The sequence below is a fragment of the Rhipicephalus microplus genome, chromosome 2, assembly GCF_043290135.1.
Source record: "Rhipicephalus microplus isolate Deutch F79 chromosome 2, USDA_Rmic, whole genome shotgun sequence".
In the NCBI taxonomy this organism is placed as follows: Eukaryota; Metazoa; Arthropoda; class Arachnida; order Ixodida; family Ixodidae; genus Rhipicephalus; species Rhipicephalus microplus.
The window spans coordinates 238,100,792-238,122,135 of record NC_134701.1 but is presented as its reverse complement, the minus strand read 5'-3'; the positions used below and the strand labels follow the sequence as shown (position 1 = coordinate 238,122,135).

Here is a 21,344-nt window from a genome sequence, read left to right as displayed (position 1 = left end):
ATGCCTGTGACTGTGGCCAAGAGTTACTTGATGGGGTCTATCTTCATATGCCGAGTATTACACAATTATTGACATTTTAGATCCAGATTGTTTCCTCAGTAAGTACAGAGTGCATGCACTTGCAACACATTTTATTTGAAACATTTTATTTAGAAGGCTTCTCGGCTCTTCGCCATGCCATGCACAGAACGGTGAGTGATGGGCCCATTTGCTGTAGTGGGTAGGTGACATGACTTTGTGATATCATCACCATCACAAACCCTCCTGCCAGAAATCCAAGTGCCACGCTGATTCTTTGAGAAGCGTATTCACGCTTGTTGCGGTAAGTATTTCCTCTTATTCTTTTCCCATGGCGATCATGATAAGAAAATAATGAGCAGTAGTCTCGCACTGATAGCAAAAGAGTGAAATCAGCTATGTGTTATCTCCTGCGATGCTTAGCTGGGGCACTGCAGCAAAGCATTCATAACGGCTACTTTTAAGCTAAACGGATGTAACTTTCAATGTTTTATCACTCCTGTAACTGTGTAGCGCTAACATTTATTAAGTACGGATGTTTAGGCGTTGTTTTTGTAACGGATAGCGACACGCAGAAGGTGCTCCAGCTCTTCTCTAACTGCTGCTCATCGTCTAAAACCGTGATGGTTCATTCCCAGCACAGCGTTGCCATACGCCGCTGGCTGGGGACCCTCTACCAGAACGATTATTATCAAAAATCTTTCCTGGTCAAAGAATTGCAATTTGATTGTAAAAAAGCCCAAGTGTACGTTTCATACAGATAATGAAAGTGAAAGTTTGTTTGTCCCTTTTCATTCCCCTTGAGTACACGTTCCTCTTCCATTTATTTTAGGCCATTTCAATTTATACTATAATTACTGAATTGAACCTTAACAACTTCTATGCATTTTATTCTGTAAATGTCCGGTTAATTTGTTTTGTTCTTCGTTATACATAACAGTTATCAAGACAACCAGGAACACTAAACGGCCGTTAGGTAACTACCTCAAGCGACCAGTGTGAGTATGCTCGAGTTATGTGGTGCCTCATAGGCAATGTGATATTATCGTTTTTATTTTTTGGAATCTGTTCAAACTCAGGGCGGCTCGCCTAATGTTTCAGTTAGTACATAGAGCTTTTTCGATGTTGAACAGCTTGAGTTTGCCATAATCTAACTGCATTTTTCTCGGCTTCGGACACACTGCATCGTCAAACCATCCTGCCACGTTTCGAACACTCTTGTACGAACACGAAGTCACCGTAAACTAATTATTGCACACTAATAAATTCATTGCTGCAAAATGCATCATTTCGCGCTTTGCTTTTGTTTTAACCGGTTTGCTTGCATGGCCTAGTTTCCTCTAATATAACTTTTTTTTCCGTTGACAACATTAGCTTGGAACTGTCTAAAGTCTGGCGCTCTTTCTAAATCCCTCGATCATTTTTGGACACACCCGGCAACGTGTTATTTTTCTTGAATATTTATTGATTACTTGCTGTGCACTTGTTCTGCCAATGAAAGGTTTTGGTAGGTTTTTACGGGTAACCAATGCTGCGCCTGCAGTATCTTTTGGATGGGTGAAGTGTCAATAATAATTAAAAAGTAAATAAGTAAATAATAAAAAAATTCTAAGTGTAAATCTATGCAAGTTTCTCGAAAGCATTCAACACTACATTTTACTTATTCCCTGCAGTCTAACGATCTCGCTCTAGCAGAATCGTATCGATACCTGGGTGTTCTCGTCAACCGCAAAGTAACATAAACTGACCCTATCGCACAGCTTACTGCCGCTGCATCCAAAACATAAGGTTTCATCAGAAGATCCCTGTCCTGCTCACCGGCCTCAGTTCGTAAACTCGCCTACGAAACCTACGTCCGTAGTAAACTCGAGTATGCCTCTTCAGTTTGGAATCCACACCAATCTTATTTATTAGACGCCCTTGAAGCCATTCAAAATCACACGGCTCGTTTTATAACCTCCGAATACAATTTCCGCACAAGTGTTACTACTACAAAATCATCACTGTTTCTCACTTCTCTTTATCGTAGACGAAAAATAGCATGCCTTTGTTTGTTTCACAAACTGTATTTCAATTATTCTTACTTGCATGTCTCCCTGCTTCTCCCACCAATTCAAACTTTGCGCCTTCTCTTAAATTCTCTGAGGGTCCAAAATTTAAAAGGTTGAACCAACGCTTTTAACAAATTTTTCCTCTCGTTAACAACGAGCATTGGAATCGGCTGCCAAATGCAATAGCTAACGAACGAAATACTGTGAAGTTTAAAACCTTACTCGAAACTCATTTTACAACAGCACCGTCGTAATTTCTGTGTAGCCAGTTGCCTTTATCTCATTTTTTAATCATGCTATTAGTCGTATAACGAGTTCTGTTTTTATTATTGCCCTATAATTCCGATTCTTGAATTTTAACCTACTTTATTTATGTTCTTGTCTGTAATTGCCTTTGTGTATCCTTGTTCGGAATCTGCGGCGATGGCGTAGTGGTTAGAGCATCCGCCTCGCATGCAAGAGGTTCGTGGTTTAAATCCCGGTACCGCGCAGTTCCCAACCGGATTAAAAAAAAATCCGCGTGTTGATGTAACTGCATTAAGAGGCCTGGGGTGCGGCCTCACCGGCAAACACCGCCGAGAATGCACTCCCTCACCAGAGAAGGATTGGCCACCCTGGTGCAGTATCTGGCCACTACCTCCCACATGCTTACGTCAAATAACTCACGGCCCTCAGTCCCCAGCAGCTGCGAAGCAACTGACCACGGCGGCGGTCAGATCTGCAACGCAGCAGAGGGTGCTAAGAATCTCTGGATCCGGACAGGCCGCCATTGGAACCTGAACTTGGCAACGTTTAACGCTAGAACCTTATCTAGTGAGGGAAGTCTAGCTGTACTATTCGAGGAGCTAGAGGGTGTTAAATGGGATATAATAGGGCTCAGTGAGGTTAGGAGGACAGATGAGGCCTATACGGTGCTACAGAATGGGCACGTCCTTTGCTACAGGGGCTTGGCAGACAGAAGAGAACTGGGAGTGGGGTTCCTAATTCACAGAAACATAGCTGGCAACATAGAGAAATACTATAGCATTAATGAAAGGGTGGTAGGTATCGTAATTAAACTGAATAAAAGATACAAGATGAAGGTAGTACAGGCTTACGCGCCTACATCCAGCCATGATGACGCTTCAGTTGAAAGCTTCTATGAAGACGTGGAATCGGCAATGAGTAAGGTAAAAACACAGTATAGTATAGTGATGGGCGACGTTAATGCAAAGGTAGGGAAGAAGCAGGCTGGAGACCAGGCAGTAGGAGATTATGGCATCGGTACTAGAAACGCCAGAGGAGAGCTACTAGTAGAATTCGCAGAACGCAATAATTTACGGATTTTGAATACCTTCTACCGAAAACGAGAAAACCGCAAGTGGACATGGAGGAGCCCTAATGGCGAAAATAAGAACGAAATAGACTTTATAATGATTGCACACCCTGGAATCGTGCAGAATGTGGAAGTGATTGGCAAGGTACGATGCAGTGACCATAAAATGGTACGGTCTCGAATTCACCTAGACTTGAAGAAGGAACGACAAAAACTGATACGCAAGAAGCCAATCAATCAGCTAGCACTGAGAGGGAAAGTACAGGAATTCAGAGTGTCGCTGCAGAACAGGTACTCGGCTCTTAGTGAGGAAACCAACCTTAGCGTAGATACAATGAATGATAATCTGACGAGTATCATTACGGAGTGTGCAGTGGAAGTTGGAGGCAGGGTAGTTAGACAGGACACTGGCAAGCTTTCCCAGGAAACGAAGAACCTAATTAAGAAGCGTCAAATCATAAAAGTGTCAAGTACAACAGACAAAATAGAACTGGCAGAGCTTTCGAAGTTGATTAATAGACGTAAGGTGCGCGATGTAAGAAGGTATAACATGGAGAGAATTGAACACGCTCTGAAAAACGGAGGAAGTGTCAAAGCATTGAAGAGGAAACTAGGGATAGGCAAAAGTCGGATGTATGCACTAAGGGACAAAGAAGGCAAAATAACTACCAATATGGATAGGATAGTTAAAATAGCGGAGGAGTTTTACAGAGATCTGTACAGTAACCGAGACAACCACGACCTTAATACTATAAGAACTAGCAGTAACCCAGATTACACCCCACCAGTAATGATAGAAGAAGTCAGAAAAGCTTTGGAGAGCATGCAAAGGGGCAAAGCTGCTGGTGAGGATCAGGTAACATCAGATCTGCTGGAAGATGGAGGACAGATTGTGTTAGAAAAACTAGCCACCCTGTTTACGAGGTGTCTCCTGACGGGAAGAGTACCAGAGTCTTGGAAGAACGCTAACATCATCTTAATACATAAGAAAGGAGATGACAAGGACTTGAAGAATTACAGGCCGATCAGCTTGCTCTCTGTAGTATACAAGCTATTTACAAAAGTAATTGCTAACACAGTAAAGAAAACATTAGAATTCAATCAACCAAAGGAACAAGCAGGATTTCGAACAGGCTACTCAACAATTGACCACATTCATACTATCAATCAGGTAATAGAGAAATGCTCAGAGTATAACCAACCACTATACATAGCCTTCATAGATTACGAGAAGGCGTTTGATTCAGTAGAAATATCAGCCGTCATGCAAACACTGCGGAATCAGGGCGTAGATGAAGTATATATAAACATTCTGGAAGAAATCTACAAGGGATCAACTGCTACCATTGTGCTTCATAAAGAAAGCAACATAATACCAATCATGAAGGGTGTAAAGCAGGGGGACAAAATTTCCCCAATGCTATTTACCGCATGCTCACAGGAGGTTTTCAGAAGCCTAGAATGGGAACAGTTAGGGATAAGAGTTAATGGAGGGCACCTTAGTAACCTGCGCTTCGTCGATGACATTGCATTGCTGAGTAACTCGGGGGACGAATTGCAACTCATCATTACGGAGTTAGACAAGGAGAGCAGAAAGGTGGGTCTTAAAATTAATCTGCAGAAAACGAAAGTAATGTACAACAACCTCGGCAAGGAGCAGCGCTTCGAGATAGGTAATAGTGCACTTGAAGTTGTAAAAGACCATGTCTACTTAGGGCAGGTAATAACCGCAGAGCCGAACCACGAGATTGAAGTAACTAGAAGAATAAGAATGGGGTGGAGCACATTCGGCAAGCACTCTCAAATTATGACAGGTAGATTGCCACTATCCCTCAAGAGGAAGGTGTATAATAGCTGTATCTTGCCGGTACTTAGCTACGGAGCAGAAACCTGGAGACTTACAAAGAGGGTTCAGCTTAAATTGAGGACGACGCAGCGAGCAATGGAAAGAAAAATGGTAGGTGTAACCTTAACAGACAAGAAAAGAGTAGAGTGGATTAGGGAACAAACGGGGGTTAAGGATATCATAGCTGAAATCAAGAAGACGAAATAAACATGGGCCGGGCATGTAGCGCGTAGACAGGATAACCGCTGGTCATTAAGGTTAACTGACTGGATTCCCAGAGAAGGGAAGCGGGTTAGGGGGAGACAGAAGGTTAGGTGGGCAGATGAGATTAAGAAGTTTGCGGGTATAAACTGGCAGCAGCAAGCACAGGACCGGGTTAACTGGCGGAACATGGGAGCGGCCTTTGTCCCGCAGTGGACGTAGTCAGGCTGATGATGATGATGATGATGATGATGATGATGATGAAGTAAATAAATAAATACATAAATTGCAACCTGACATGAGCCAGCGTGTATGTAATTCACCGTAACACACAATGTAGATATGTCACATGCGCTATCAACGCTCGCCTCAATATTATCACACTGCCTTACTTCTGACCACTTTTGCTTCCGCGCGCAGCCATTTAAAGTCGGGCTTGCCTTGACTGCGTTCGGATTGCTTCGCCAACCACCATGGCTTCTCCCACCACGTCGGTGCTATGCCGTCTGCTGATCATCGGGCTGCTGGTGTGGCACGGTGGAGTACTGACACCGGTGAACTGTCTAATCTCCAAGTGTGGCGAAACGTGCGGCACCTTCGCTGGATTCCCGTGCGTTCCCGAGTGCCACTGCGTCTACTATCCGGGCGACTTTGGCTTGTGCCTCCCGCACGGAAAGAACGAGAGTGACCTGCCTCCATTGTGAGGTTTTTCTGCGGGGAGACGCTGTTCTTTCTTCCTCCTTCGTTTTCTTTCCCGCTGAGATGAGTAAATTCTGGAGCAAGATATTTTACTTGCTATTTTCTACTCACACTTTCTGTATTTCACTTTTTGAATAAACACAGTCTTGTTGCATTTTGTAAAGAAGCACTTTTGCTCTTCTACACCTCGATTAAGTGCATAGAACTCGCACGGGCTGACGCTGTTGGATCGTTGCTCGACGTCACGCAGGCAATACCACGCAGAAGAACAGAAGAAAAGAAAGAAAAAGAAAGCGAAAAAGAGATAAATAAGAAGAAAAATAGGTAAAAATAGAGAAATAAATTGAAATAAGGAGAAAACGGAAAAAACTGGCAAAGAGAAAAAGCGCAAACCGAAAAAAAAACTACGAAGGATGCCCCTCTCTACACTTCCTTCAGATTGAGAAGTACAGATGAAAGCTGGCTTAATTTTTTTAGAAGTTAACTAACAAACTGAGAAACCTCATCTCCCTATTCTTCATTTTTTAAGTTTTTTGCTGCTGTCAATCTTCCCTATTCAAACATTTCTTGGTATTTTAGATTCAGACGTTTTCGTCGGTAAGTAACGAGTTGGGCAGATTTATATTTCACTCTGTTCTGAATTAAATTTTTTTAGAATGCTTTCTTGCTCTTTGTCAACGAGGAGGCGTTTGATTACAACCCTTTTACTGTAGTGTGTATGCTACACGATTAAGGGATATCATCATCATCATATTGAACCGTATGACTCAATTGCCACAATCATTCTTTGAAGCGCTCAGTCACCCCAGTTGTGGTAAGTATTTTCCCTTTTGCCATCGTTATTCTGAAGAGAGGGTCAGAACCTTCGCATAACTTTTAAACGAGACTATAATCCGCTATGTGTTAGCTCTCATCCTCCGCTAGCATTGTGGCGTTGGCTTCAATATTTGTCGCCGCCGTGCTCTAAGACAAAACTTGGGCAAGCCTGCAGTTGTGCGCACCTTGTGTTGCACAAATTACCCTAGCGTGCGTGAAAGGTTATGCTTATCGCAAACATGCAGCATAACATATAAAGAAGCACTGACGGTTTTGAGACTTCGCAAGAAGGATATTTGCCGTTGACTTGGTATGGTTGTATGCAATGTTAACGGTCTCCTCTAGCCGAAGTCAAGCAACGGCCGTATCGAACATTTTACTTTGATTCTAATGTTTTTGTCTCTGAGCATCCGCGACCCAGTTCTACCACAACGGACATATCCCGACGAATCAGCACAGTTCCACTATGTTTTCGTATTCTGCGTGCTGATGGACTTGAAGGGCGGAAATTCCCGTATAGGTCTCACTAAAAGACAGTTCACTAAACGTTGTTTACGTGCTGCACGAGCAATGGCAGATCTGCTTGTATAATACATCGATAGTTGCTCTATCCCCGTGACGTCACACAATGATGACACGTCACTGAGAAGCCAGCCCTCAATAACGGAACTGAAATTGCTTTTTTTAATGTTGCCGTATGAAGAACGAATTCAATGCATTTCCAGGCACACCGCAATTTTCTCTCAGGGTTTTCGATGCCAGTGGTTTTATTTAATGCAATAATGAAAAATATTCCAAATTAGCGCCAGCACCCCTTAAGACACCGATACGAGGAGACCATGTTCTCTTGATGGTATCTATATTGCTTCTGTTTCCGCACTCCGTTTGGTCTAAAAATCACATCAGTGAAGGCTTTATGAAATGCATCATAACCACTACCCTCATCATGAACGTTCCTAAACAGTTAGACCCCAGTTTAAGTTCGATAACGCTGAGCTATGTAACCACCAACTGATTAACAGATCTCTCATGCAAATAAGTGGATTTCATTATTTTTAAGCATGCCGGGGAACTTCTCGACAACAGCAGCCTCTCGCAATTGACAGTAGGCCAGAATTATACAGGGGGGGGGGGGCATAACTCGGGAATTCGCAGGCGTGTGCTACATCCACGCGAAAACAATTTAAATGACAGCAAAAACAGCTGCAAGCGTACTTCTTGAAGAAAATAAAAAAAAGAGGTAAAGAGATGCTTCGACCATGATTCCGAATCCTAGCATTATGGTGAAATTGAACACGTTACCAGCCGATGTAGTTGGCCGCAAGACTGCGGATTCATTTTATGAGGCTCTGTGCCCCCCGCAATAATGCCTAAGTGGCGCTGCGGGTTTTGTTTCAAATAAAATAAATAAAATAAATAATAAAATAAATTCGCATGCATACAATGCACATCAGATTACCTCCTTGATTATCACGTCTTGAAATTCTAAGGAGCCCCGCCGCGGTGGTCTAGTGGCTAAGGTACTCGGCTGCTGACCCGCAGGGCGCGGGTTCGAATCCCGGCTGCGGCGGCTGCATTTCCGATGGAGGCGGAAATGTTGTAGGCCCGTGTACTCAGATTTGGGTGCACGTTAAAGAACCCCAGGTGGTCTAAATTTCCGGAGCCCTCCACTACGGCGTCTCTCATAATCATATAGTGGTTTTGGGACGTTAAACCCCACATATCAATCAATCAATCGAAATTCTAAGGAGGACAGCAATAGGATCCCGCTTAATCATCACGCGCGTATCAGGCGTGCGCCCAGAGGCGCGCGGTATTCCGTTAGTAAGAGGAGGAAAAGGAATGGCCGTGAAGGAGGTACTTCGAAAGCACGTAGTTATTTTTCTCTTCTTTAAAGAGTAAATGAAAGACGAGATGGCTTTTTAGGTGTTGAGTGACCAATCACGGTGGAAAAGATTGGATTTTATTTATGCTAGAATACTGTCATCGGACGTGCTGAACGCGTTAACCGTGGTAATGCCTACCTTCTTTAGTTACGCGCGCCTTTTGGCATCGAGGCTATTAGAGTTCTTGAATGACGCACTCGCGATTACGATGTCGCCATTCTGCCCATATACGGTAACTCACCAAGCAGGCACGAATCACATGCGTGCTTAATACGCGCTTCAATCGTTTCTCTGACTCACTGCAGACCACCTACGCTTGCTCGTACAGGGCTTTGCAGTCAGGCTTGACTTGACTGCGTTCGTCTCGCTTCTCCGTCCTCTATGGCTTCTCTCTCCAAGACATTGCTGAAATCTCCGCTAGTGGTCATGTGTCTTGCATGGCACAGTGGGGTGTTGACGCCAGTGGAGTCCCAAGACTACCTGGCCAAGTGCGGTGAAACGTGCGGTGGCTTCGCGTGGGTCATGTGCGTGGAGCAGTGTCACTGCGTCCATTACAAAATGAGCGACTTCGGAGTCTGCATGTCCGCAGACTACAACGGAACCTACCTGCCCTAAATAAATTCCACGCAAAAGAAATAAACTTTGTATGCCTGCATTCTTTCGTTCTTCCTCCATCCGTCACCATGTGTTGCGTGCGGTTTACTCAATGCCACCTTTTCTTCATATTTATAATCAAGCACATGTGTAGGAAGCAACTTAAACATGTAAAAATGTGACACAAACATTCTAATTTGCACATTTATAAAATTAGCCCCGTATCTGCATGTTTCTCTGCGAATGTCGTCAAAAGACGATAGTCTTTCGTGTGGAGAGAGTGAACAAAACGTTTATTTGATGTCTTGCGTGAGAAAATCGGTGAATTGTATTCTGGAAGCGGTGCGTTAAAGAGCCTCCATCCGTGCAGCAAAGGCAAATGAGCGCATCAAGTCACATCAAGCGTGACAGCGCTTTCTGGCAGTTATCTTTGAAAACGAAACGTGCTCTGCGCGCCCGTCTCAGGAGTGATAAGGTGTAGAAGGTGATGGGTAGGTGCCACTACCTTGTCGTCTTAGCAAAGCGTTGGAATCACTTGCCTTTTTGAACATCGCGTTGCACTGTCAGCGCAGCGTGATAAACGCAACGGTCCCTAGAATTACTTGTGTGTGCCTTCTCTAGTGTAAAGATATACACACAAAACATATACGTATTGTTATAATGCCTCAGATAAGCGCAATACTTGCTTTACAATCCAAAGCATTCCTTAGCGAACTTCGGTTACTTTGAGCGAACTTCGTTTACATTGAGGAAATGCAGCCGCCACAGTCCCGGCTGTTGCGGCTGCATTTCCGATGGAGGCGGAAATGTTGTAGGCATGTGTGCTCTGATTAGGGTGCACATTAAAGAACCCCAGGAGGTTGAAATCTCCGGAGTCCTCCACTACGGCGTCTCTCATAATCATATGGTGGTTTCGGGACGCTAAACCCCACATATCAATAGTCATTGTATATCTTGCGATCCTTTCCTTGCACACTCGCTGCGCGCCCGGCACTGTCAGATCACGAACGACATACGCGTTATTAGCGTGACATAGCTCTCTTGATGGCAAAGCGCAATCGGGTCAGATGATTATTGTTGGGGGGCGAAAAGACACCATTTTCACTTGATCTTTTTTTAGAGTGTATGACGCTGTCACTATTCCGTTACGTTTATCATTTTTTTAATAGCATAGCTATTCTCCCCCGTCCGTTGGCGTATAGCGCTGGTCACGGGGTCTTGCGGCGCGGCGAGAGTGGGACATCGTAGGATAGATAGGGCTGTGCCACGCCAAGTTGAGCGAAGCGCCGGCGGAAAGGCCAAACCAATATGGGGTGCACAAATATGGGCGAGGGTGAGCCGGACGAAGGTATGCACGGGGAAAGGAAACGTGAACGGGGGCATCAACTTAGCTGTTTGGACAATGTGCGCTAAGTTTATAGCAGCGGAAACTCACATATTGAGCGTCTCCTATCAATGCCTTTGCTGTAGCTGCTAAATGTTGAGCGCAGGTCCTTCGGAAAAGCAGCGCTAAGACGGGACATAGAAAATTGCAAGACCATGGGTGGCGACACATGACCAGCGCCTCGTCTTGTCTCGTCTTTTTATGTGCCGTCTCAGCGCTGGTTTTTCGTGTTTTCGGCATGTACCAACATCCCCCATGAACACTGTCAGTTCATGTTGAGCGTCGATATTGTTGAAATTCACACCCTGTAAGAGAACATTCATTCTTTGGTATTTACTTGAGTACCCTAATTTTTTCGCAATTAAAGTACATCGCCCCTTTTTGTTAAATGCTGCCTCACGTAAAACGAGACCTCGCTTGGTAACACCACACGCGGACAAATTTCTTACAAATTTCTGAGATCAGAAAGTTGTTTCTTATTAGGAGAAAGAAGAATAAACGTTTATTGTTCGAAACGGTATTGCGGTGCAAGTTCCGCTTCTACCCTAGGTGAAAGGGCTCCTCATTCCACGAACTCCTGTTACGTACCAAGTTCTGCAGTATTTGTACAAAATCTTTATCGCTCAATATAGGGAAACGCATCCTCGCGTATGAGCTGAAAACGCTACCTCGCAGCTGGTGTACCCATAAGACAGCATTCGCAGCATGGAGAAGAGGATGTAAGCACGTTCTCCTACGCACCATGTCGGGCAGCATGCGGACGTTCTTGTCGCCAGCCCGTAGTAGCAGCTGCAGGGGAACGATGGCCGCACCCGTCGGCCGGGCGCTCAGGACGTGAATGGGCAGCTGACCCTTGGGCTGCAGAAGAACGGTAGTTTAGTCTGAATATTGGCAATGACCGCCGGGAATACAGAGATAGCATGAGATATTACTGAAGTTAAAACAGCAGCAGTGAACCAAAGTTACTCGGAGGCACTTCCGCGAAATTAGCATTACGCTTGCGTGAACCCGGCGGAGTACAGCCTCACAATGTGCGCAGTAAACACGACTTTCTTTTTTAGAGTGCATAGCATTACTGGCAAGGGCACATACATTGAGCTATTCCATCCGCTTATCTATCGGATAAAGACCTTGCGCGCCTTGAATGATTCGGGAGCGGCACATTTATGAGCTATCAACTTGTTCATGCGCGTCACGTTCATTTATCTGATTTGATTGATATGTGGGGTCTAACGTCCCTAATTCATGTTATCTGCTTACTTCATCGCTTCAAACACAAATCCAGGCAATCCAGAGGGCCCAAGAAAGGGCGGAACATCACGGTGTCCCAGCCCCTACTTGGACGCGGCCAGCGGCTTCCGCGGGTCCCCGATAGGGGTTCCCGCGAAAGCTCCTCAGGATCAAATAAAGTTCATTGTCTGTCTGTCTGTATGCTTACTAAATTTAGGCAAACAAAATCGTGTGTTCATAGACTGCGTTAGTGTTTGTCCACTTTTTGTCCCGTCTTCGTACAGTTCATCGTAAGTTTCAATTCACCAGCAAGTCCCGCTTTACAACCATTGTTACATTTACAAAGCCGAAGCGTGGCTAACTGCACCATGGTTCAAGGCTGTTATTTATTCATTTAATGAAATAAGCTTTTTATGTTACGCACATTGTAAGTCATCTGGACTTATTCCCTTATAATGTGCTGTGCCAAGGAATCAAGCTTCAGTTAACACTGAACGCTTGTTTGTATCTATCGCTAGTTTAACGTAGCGCTTTATTTTGCGCTGTTCTGTAAAGTGAAGAAGGTGTGCTTGCCCCTCCGGTGACGGTCGGGTCGGCGCGTCGGTTGAGCAGTAGGCGCACCATGTCCTCCCTCACATGGACAGCGGCGAGGTGAAGAGCGGTCTGGCCATCCTGCAAATAGAAAGACGGAATACGAGCAATTCTATATTTAGTTATATATTACACAAGTGAACATGGCAACAAGGTTGTAAAAGGCAGGTATGCTCCGGTTTTTTTTTTGCAGTGAGTAAAAATGTGCGAATAAGTTTCTTTCTCTTCGAGTAATTTCGGGTGAAATTCAGATCTTCGCGTGCTTACCCAGTGTCCAATACAGAGGAAAGCCAAGCCATAAATAACCTATGTGCGATTGGTATATAGTATCAGTGTAACAGACTGTCATTTGAGCGAGTGCGCATTGTGCAAGGTGGTTCCCTTATGTTTTTCAAAATTGTTAGCCCACTGCTTCAAAGCCATCGAGGATAGCAGAAAAATGTCCTATTATAGTCAGAATGAATAAAGAACAGTCACCACGACGACATTTAGGGGCGAAGCTCCTTATGGCGTGGCTTGGGCGTCCCTCGTATGTAACCACCAGTGGCACATACCCGAAATAGGTATAACACTTGACCTCCAAGGTGGTGCCAGTGAGAGATTTCTTCTGTGCGTTGTTTAACAATAAAAAATAGTGCTCAATGTACATGCCATTGGCTGCTAATGGGGAATGAGAGACATGAGCATTCGGATTTTAGTCAACGCGCACGCTGCGATCCCCATTAGCAGCCATTGGCATGTACATTGAGCACTATCGGACAAGAAAGGGATGCTACATTATACTCGCTGGGTGTAACCTCCTTAGATTTAGAAAGGTTTAGCGAGCGTTGACCCGCAGTGCCATGAATACAATGAACTTGTATATACCATGAATGAACTCAAGGTGGTTGAAAATGAGAAGTAGATACGAAGCGCAAGCCGTAAGAAAGTAAAAGCCGAATTCTCCTGTCTCTCATTTCTCATTACCAGCCATTAGCATGTAAATTGAGCCCTATCTGACAGGGAAAGGTTGCTACGTTATACTCGCTGGGCGTAACCTTCTTGGTTTTCGAAAGGTTTAGCGAGCGTTTGGTCGCAGTGCCATGAATACAGTGAACTAGAATATACCATGAACTCGAGGTGGTTAAAGGTGGGAAGTGGACCCAAAGCGCAGGCCGTAAGAAAGTGTGCGTGTGCCACCTCTCGTTTAGTCCTTGGAATGTCCGCTGGATGGCGGTGCTTCTATATGGGGAATATATGATAAAAAGATGCGAGATGGTGGGACTTGGAGTGTTGAATAGATGAACGAACGGACATACAAACAGATGCATGGATGGACGCATGAACGGACGCAGGGGCGGATGCATGAAAGAACGCAGGGACGGGCGCACAAACAGACTCATGGACGGTCACACAGACGGACGCATGGACGGACGAATGCTTCGCCCCACTCTCCATCATTCACTCCGTGGATATGCTGCCATTTTTTTAAGGAAGATCAGCCAAGGCAGGCAAGTTTCGTAACAACCAATGTTTTATAAAGGCAAATACGTATATGCTGGGCGAGAAGAGTGTTGTATAACGTAGTCTATATCAACACCGTAGAAAGAGAAATTCGAAGTCTCAATTACGTTTACTTCTTCATGGCACATAGCAAAAACTGCCCTGCAGCGGAAAACCGAGACCTACACAGTTTGGAAACGGCTCGTTTAACAACCACCAGGTTTGACAATATCATTTGCTGCCATCAAGTCGTCATCACGTACCACCACGTGCCTTCACGTGTCATTTGGTGCCAACAGGTTTGACAGTGTCATAGACCGGCAGTGTTTGTATTTCGTACTTTTGTCCCATAATTCACACAAAGGGTCTCCCATGACCCCTGAACAGCATTTTTTATATAGTAAACAAAACTCGACATGCCTGAAGCTCAAACACCGCTGTACTGTGATTCATGATGTGCATGTGAGAGGATTATATTTATATCTGCAAGTTCAGCCTCTGTAGATTACTACAAATACATAGATGTCTACGCTTAATGCGAAGTATGTGTAAGAATTATTTATGTTTAGAGCATTGCTTCAACATCAAGTGCACTCAACTGACAGATGAACTTCAATGCTTTACTAAGTGCAATACAGATACGATCGAGTAGCCCAATATTGTCTCTGGGTCGTGATGCTGACAAAAGAAGAGACGGCTTGTCGGAAATAAACTGTTCATTTGACCAAGCTTATGGCCGGTAAACGGAAAGTAAAACTGCTTCGAGACACACTGGCAATGATAGCGCCGTGTTTGTGTCTCCTCGTCTCCGTCTTGTTCCAGCGCAGTTACTTCCTTCTTAGACACTTAAAGCACGCTGTTCAACCAGAAAGACGCATGAACGACCGAATAAGTATACACACGACATGCCGAACAACTGTCTGAATTCTTAATTCTTCGTGTGTGAGCAATGTGCTCCTTTCGTCAACGCGGCCACGGCAGCGAGCGATGTGACCTTCGTGCTCTCCCGAACCACGAGTCTGATAAGCGCGTGCAGGAGAGACCACGCTCTGTGGAGGCGGCGCTCGTCGAAACGCGAGAGGTGCCGCACCCAACGCTTCCCAATGCGAGCTCGTCGTGATATCTTGCTACGGATGACAAAAAAAAAAAACGCGCTGAAATTTTGAAGCTGAGGATCGCTAAATGGTTTATGGGGCATATAAATGGCTTGCAGTTAGCGTTGTTGAAAGTGTATGCCACGTGACCTAGTGGCTAGCGCTGCGCTCTGAGAATTGAAAGGTCGCTGGTTCGACACACCGCGATTGACCTTTTCTTCTACTTCATTTCTTTGCAGTCTATTTGTACATATTTTTCAACGTTATATCCGTGACGGAAGAACGCCAGGGTAGCCGTGGTGGACCCCGACATAAACACTCTCGTATGACGTATATTTGGTTCCTGTATCGCGCAAAGATGCCACGTACTCTAAACAGTCAATCTTAGCAGAATGTTGCAACTACAACAAATTCCAATTGCCTCTACGTCAGTGCTTGATGCTTGTAATCAAGCTGATAACTGTATAGGTTGAAATGCCGAGTGTAGTATGGAGCATTTATTTTGAAATTACATTCCCCCCAAAAAAGCAGAAATTTAGCTTTATTGACCACTTCGCGTCTCGCAAACTTTTGCTGTTGATAGTACAAGTTACTTGCGAGCACACACAACTCGGGCAAAAAAACTATCAATATCTGAGGACCTCCTGCAGCTTTCAGACATGTGTCGCAATAAGATGGTTCGATACTTCTTCAATGACGATCGACTGGATATATGCTGGCCTGCTGAAACACTGCTTTGAGTGTGGCAGCTTGGGCTAGTTGGTATGGCATGACGACTCGTGTCCTTCTTGTCTCTGTGTCGTCGTTTTGTTCTCGCGCTATAGCACTCATTTTGCTACCACACACGGATGGAGAGAAAGACAGCAAATGAATAGATTAACGCAAAGTTAACGAACATTAGAACAAGTGGTACGTGCTGGCGTATACCAGCATTTACCGTGGGTAAGCGGAAGCTCACAACGGAAAGCGACTGTCGCCAAGTTTACTACAATACATGATGTTAATGGAGATTTCCAAGGGCGGCCTCATGGCATCCGGAACAAATAATCCGGCTCGAGCTGATGAAGCTGCCACTCGCCGGGAGATTGTGCATGTTTGGCTTATCAGTGACCTGAACACCCACCTAACCACCTAACAGGCAATACTATAGAAGGGGAGCAGGTTATCCAGATCATGTTATGCGCATAACAGATGGCTGGATATCTTTTATATTAACGGAAATTATCGTACGGCCAATTATGGAGTACGCAAAGGTGGTATGGGATCCGTACACAAGTAATCGCACTAAGCTAGATAGAATACAAAGATTGGCGTCACGTTTCATATTTAACAAATACTAGCGCTGCCACTCCCCAACTCAGCTTTGCAAGCTGGCCCACCTTCAACCACTAGAACAAAGGACAGAGTATGAAAGACCTAAATTACTCTTTTTAATCATTAAAGAACAAGTAAAAATAGACAAATCAAAGTATATGTATATAAAAACTAGGGAAACGTCAAGGCACCGGCATAACATGTACAACCCCCCTCCCAGATCACACAACGATTGTTTTAAGTTCAGTTTCTTTCCGCGGGCGATCAGTGAGTGGAACAGGCTGCCGAATTCCACTGTCTTATCGGAATGTGTACCTTCTTTCTTGAAGGGCCTAAAGGATGTCGTGTATAAAGATGTATAGTTTATATTTTGCTTATTCTATGTCCTCAACAGCAGAGTGCTTTGGCTATTTCTTGTCATTCATTGTTATGTATAATAGAAGTTGTATAGCGAGTACCTATTTTTTGTATGTATATTGGTTTTTTCCACCCCTGTTATAGCCCAAATGGGGCTGACAGTATAATAAAATGAAAATGAAATGAAATGAAAGGATGACATTAAAGCCTTTCGAGGATGATATAAGCTCGGGTGATGTCATGTCAGGAAGAATTTCGCAGGCATATGCTACATTATTATTATTATTATTATTATTATTATTATTATTATTATTATTATTATTATTTCATCTGTGGAACACAACGATGCATGGTTTCAACCATTTTGTGAACTTTCTATAAAACGAGGCGTCATTGCTAGAATAGCGTCGTGGTGAAACATTGTTTGCTCTTTCTTAGATGAAGTAGAAGAAAACACGTGTCGAATAAGCCAGCCAGCAGACATCCTTGAAGCTAACATATAAAGTGCATTTGTCGCAACGCTGCAATTCAATTTTTTCCGCTCTTGAATTGCCAAGAAACAAGACCAGTATGTAATTTTTTTTTTGCTGTAGATTATCCGTAACTTATATGTCAGTAAAAACGCATCTCGCATGTGTTGCAAAGCGAAACAGCCACAGCGTTCGGGAAAGCCCTAAGAGCACTCTCTGATAAAAAAAGAACAACTCTTCAAGTCGTGGTCAAGTGAACATATACACCTAGTACGCAATTTCACCAACGTATGGCGTAGCGGAATCTTCCGCGAACTTATTGCGCCACATTGCAAAGCTGTGACGCGTCCACGGCTAGGTCACTCTATCCATGGGCGTCTGACGCCACGATTGACGGCACCGCTTCGGGCTTTTACCACGTGTCCACCGCTGTACTCATGGCTAAGCCTCTAAGCGATCGATATAGGTTTCTAGCGTACTATAGAGTACAGCAAAAAAAAAAAAACAAAGGACAAAAACATGTAGAAGTAAAAAGAGCTGGCCTGTGCCTGTACGTGCCCTCACAAATCGATCGATGCGGTTGGAACAACCATGCACTACACGTGCTGTTTCTACTGCCTCATTCGTAAACGTTTTTCCTTTCCTACTTTCGTTCTGTAGTTCGTTCATTGTTTCTTCTGACAAACTTGCGTACTAGCACCGGTGCAATGGCCGGACTGAACGATACCTCGACGCTGCTTGTCAACGAGAAAGCAGCTGTAAAGGACAAAGAGATGGTACAAATGAAGATAACTTATTCAGAGGAAGGCTTCCTGCTTAATGCTCAGGAAAAATATATGTATATATATACAGACAATAATGCAAGGAGAATATAGGGGAAGTTATATGAGGGGTTATTGGTCAGCTGCCAGCTCGCAATACGTTCACGTCCTATGTGACGCCAAACAGGCAGATAAAGAGTGTTCCACACTCGCCGCGATGGCTGCTGGTGACGCTGACTGACTCTCCCACGTTTAATTCACATATAGCCGCCATGGTAGCTCAGTTGGTAGAGCGTCGAACACGCTATTCGAAGGTCGCAGGTTCGATTCCTACCCACGGCAAGTTATCTTTTCATTTACTCTTCTTTCTTCACATTCATATTGCAATTAGGTCGAACAACTTCCCCTATACTTTCCTTGCATTATATTCTGTTAGATCTCATCAATAATGTGTGTAAAAAGAAAAAAAGAGCCCTTATGTATGCACTTCCTTCCTTCACACACACACACACACACACACACACACACACACACACACACACACACACACACACACGCACACACACACACACACACACACACACACACACACACACACACACACACACACACATATATATATATATATATATATATATATATATATATATATATATATATATAGAGAGAGAGAGAGAGAGAGTCCGTAAGCGGGCATACAGAACGAAGCAAAAACAAAAAAAAATTCAGTATACTGCGCCAATAGAGAGATGACACACTACAAACGTTGTTTGCAGTGACAGTACCCGAAAATCACTGCATTTCTTTCACGCCACTTCAAGTGAGAAGCCGGCCCCATAGTGGCACGGCTATTCTTTTCAAATTAATTATCCTTCTCCATTCCATATATTGTACGGTTTTTCTATTTTCACAGTGGAAAGTAGCATGCTTTAGAAAGCATGAATTCAGACTTAACCCTCCGCTTAGCTACAAGTATTCTTCCATCACGCCCTAACTAACACAAATAAACTTTTTTATACCATATGTTTGTCGATTAGGAACCTTCAAAGCTTACCGCAAAAGCTTTTGAACTTGCAATCATCACTGTTGCATTTAGAGCGTGGTACTTAAAAGACAGTTCGCAAGTCTCTAATAATCAGCTGTGACAATGTCTAGGTGATCAATTACATTATGTGAGGACTTCTCGTTCAAGTGCGTATTTGTGTTTTGTAAACCTTTCTGTTCAGTGTACGCTTTCTTGGTATCGACAAGTGGGACTAAGAACGGGAGTGGCCCATAAAGGCGATAGCGTTGAAGAGCTCCTTTCCCAGAAATGTCGGTGTCGGTGTCGTTGGTTGTGAGAGACATAATCATCATCTTGTCCATGACTAAGAGAAAATTGAGAAGGAAGCAAATAAAACGAATAATAAATATTTTGACTTCGAAAGGAGAGTCAAACCCATGCTGTCTGCTTCACAAGCAGGGGTTCCACCACACAGCCACGTCATTGCTTGAAATTGCTTTTAAAAACAACAACAAAAAAGAACACCATATGAATTTCATGTTGAGGAAGGAGTCTTTATAACGCATGTAAGATTTCGTGGCAGATTGTCAAAATCGTGGGTCAAAACACATGAATTGTGCAACGAGCGCCTGTTTTAAAGCTGCCCATGCATTATAAAGCATGCCTTCACGCAACAGCACGTGACACCTTAAAAAATAGTAACGGGGACTTTGCCAGTTAGCAAAATAAAGAATTATGGTGTAAACAAAAATCAACTGGGCACTTAGCTACTGCACGTCCTAGTTAACATTCTAGGATAGTTTGAAACGGCGAATGTTATGCGCACGAGCGTTTCTTTCATCGCGACATGATTGAAGGGGTTGGGCACAGGGCCCGCTCATGCTATTGCGTTCTACTCTTGAAGGTGTACCTCAAGCGTTCTTCGTATTTTTTATAGTTTTGTGCCTGTTCACACTGTTATAGCTTTGTTCACACAATTACAACTATTATACCATGAAAGAGGAGTAGCCGAAGCGACACATTGAAACCATTCTCTATTTATCTAGACCTTGATTAAAAAAAAGCAATTTTACCGATACGAGGGTCAATTTTAACGCGCTGTTTCCGTTTCTTCGCAATACATACGATCATTTGCTTGAGAGTTGAGTGATTGAAGAATATCGTACGGACCTTTCGTTGCAACCTCGATAAATAACAATTTATGAAAATTATAGAATTTTACCACCAGTGTGCGGAGGCATGTGGATTGTACCAACACATAGCGTATACTATAAGCCTTTTTGGGCAGTTTAAGTGTCATGCCCTGTCATGCCCGCGCGGCAACGTTGAAGATCGCTTGTTCACGAGATCGCGGAAGACCTGGGGAATGGTGGACGTCAAGGGGCATTCCTGAATACTACGCCTGATCAGCACATTAAATAAACAAGTGTCTAACTAGTATTCGTTCGGAATTCTGCCATGACAAGTTCAGAAGAAATAAAGCATTTTCTATCTTGTCGAACTCTAGCCTCATTGATCCATGGTACCATGACCTTACGCTTAAACCACACTTCAGAAATCAATAATTTACATAATTATTCATTACGTATCTGGATCTTTTCATACAGATGTCTTTGCTGAAGCGTTTGCCCACCTGGTCGAGTTGTACTGCCCAGCCTCCTACGTTTTTTTTTCTCTAATCCGCGAGAAAACGCACATACTTGCTCTGGCCGTGCGGTTAAACGCTCGGCTTCTTCCTTTATCGCATGATGACCCACTAAAGCTCAGCCTCACCGCCGTGTTACACCACGCATGACCCTCTGTGACACAAAAACTACCCAGCGAACTAATTCACGCACCTATTGAAACCCCGTTGTTTTGTCGCGTTTACTCGTTATGCACAAGCATTAATTACCATAAATAGTCTGTTTCGTTCATAACGCTAGGTATACTTTATAAAATTTGGCGAGATGATGGCACAAGGTTTCAGTGAGATAAATATACTGGCCGGGGGCAAGCGGTAATAGTTTCTGCTAGCGAGGTAATTATTTTATCGTTCGCACACTCGAGGTGTGGCGCTATATTAACATTCAGCGTGGTGGGACAAGGCTCTTGGCCAATGTTGATGCATCCTTCCAGCGGCCTTGCGCAGTGCCTCGGTTTTTTTGGACGGGAGGGGGGAAGGCACCCTGGCGGAACTCAACGCGCCGGCGAGCAGAGCATTTTTATGCTGCTGCCGGCGTCGCCATACAC

General features: G+C 44.1%; 1 protein-coding gene, 1 long non-coding RNA gene and 1 other non-coding gene across 3 annotated transcripts in view; 2 read left to right on the top strand and 1 right to left on the bottom strand.

The window, feature by feature from the left end:
- nompC (no mechanoreceptor potential C) overlaps positions 1–21,344 on the bottom strand; it is a 149,440-nt gene that overhangs the window by 112,592 nt on the left and 15,504 nt on the right. The window contains exons 3-4 of the mRNA XM_075878052.1: positions 12,614–12,712; positions 11,552–11,668 (exon numbers count right to left, since the gene is read on the bottom strand). Of these exons, the coding sequence (XP_075734167.1) occupies positions 11,552–11,668; positions 12,614–12,712 (216 nt within the window). The remainder of the gene's footprint in view (positions 1–11,551; positions 11,669–12,613; positions 12,713–21,344) is intronic.
- LOC142775843 (uncharacterized) lies at positions 256–6,160 on the top strand. Its single transcript, XR_012887070.1, has 3 exons — positions 256–322; positions 959–1,016; positions 5,852–6,160. It is a non-coding gene; the product is annotated as an uncharacterized LOC142775843 (long non-coding RNA).
- Positions 18,379–18,451, top strand: TRNAA-CGC (transfer RNA alanine (anticodon CGC)). Its single transcript has one exon. It is a non-coding gene; the product is annotated as a tRNA-Ala (tRNA).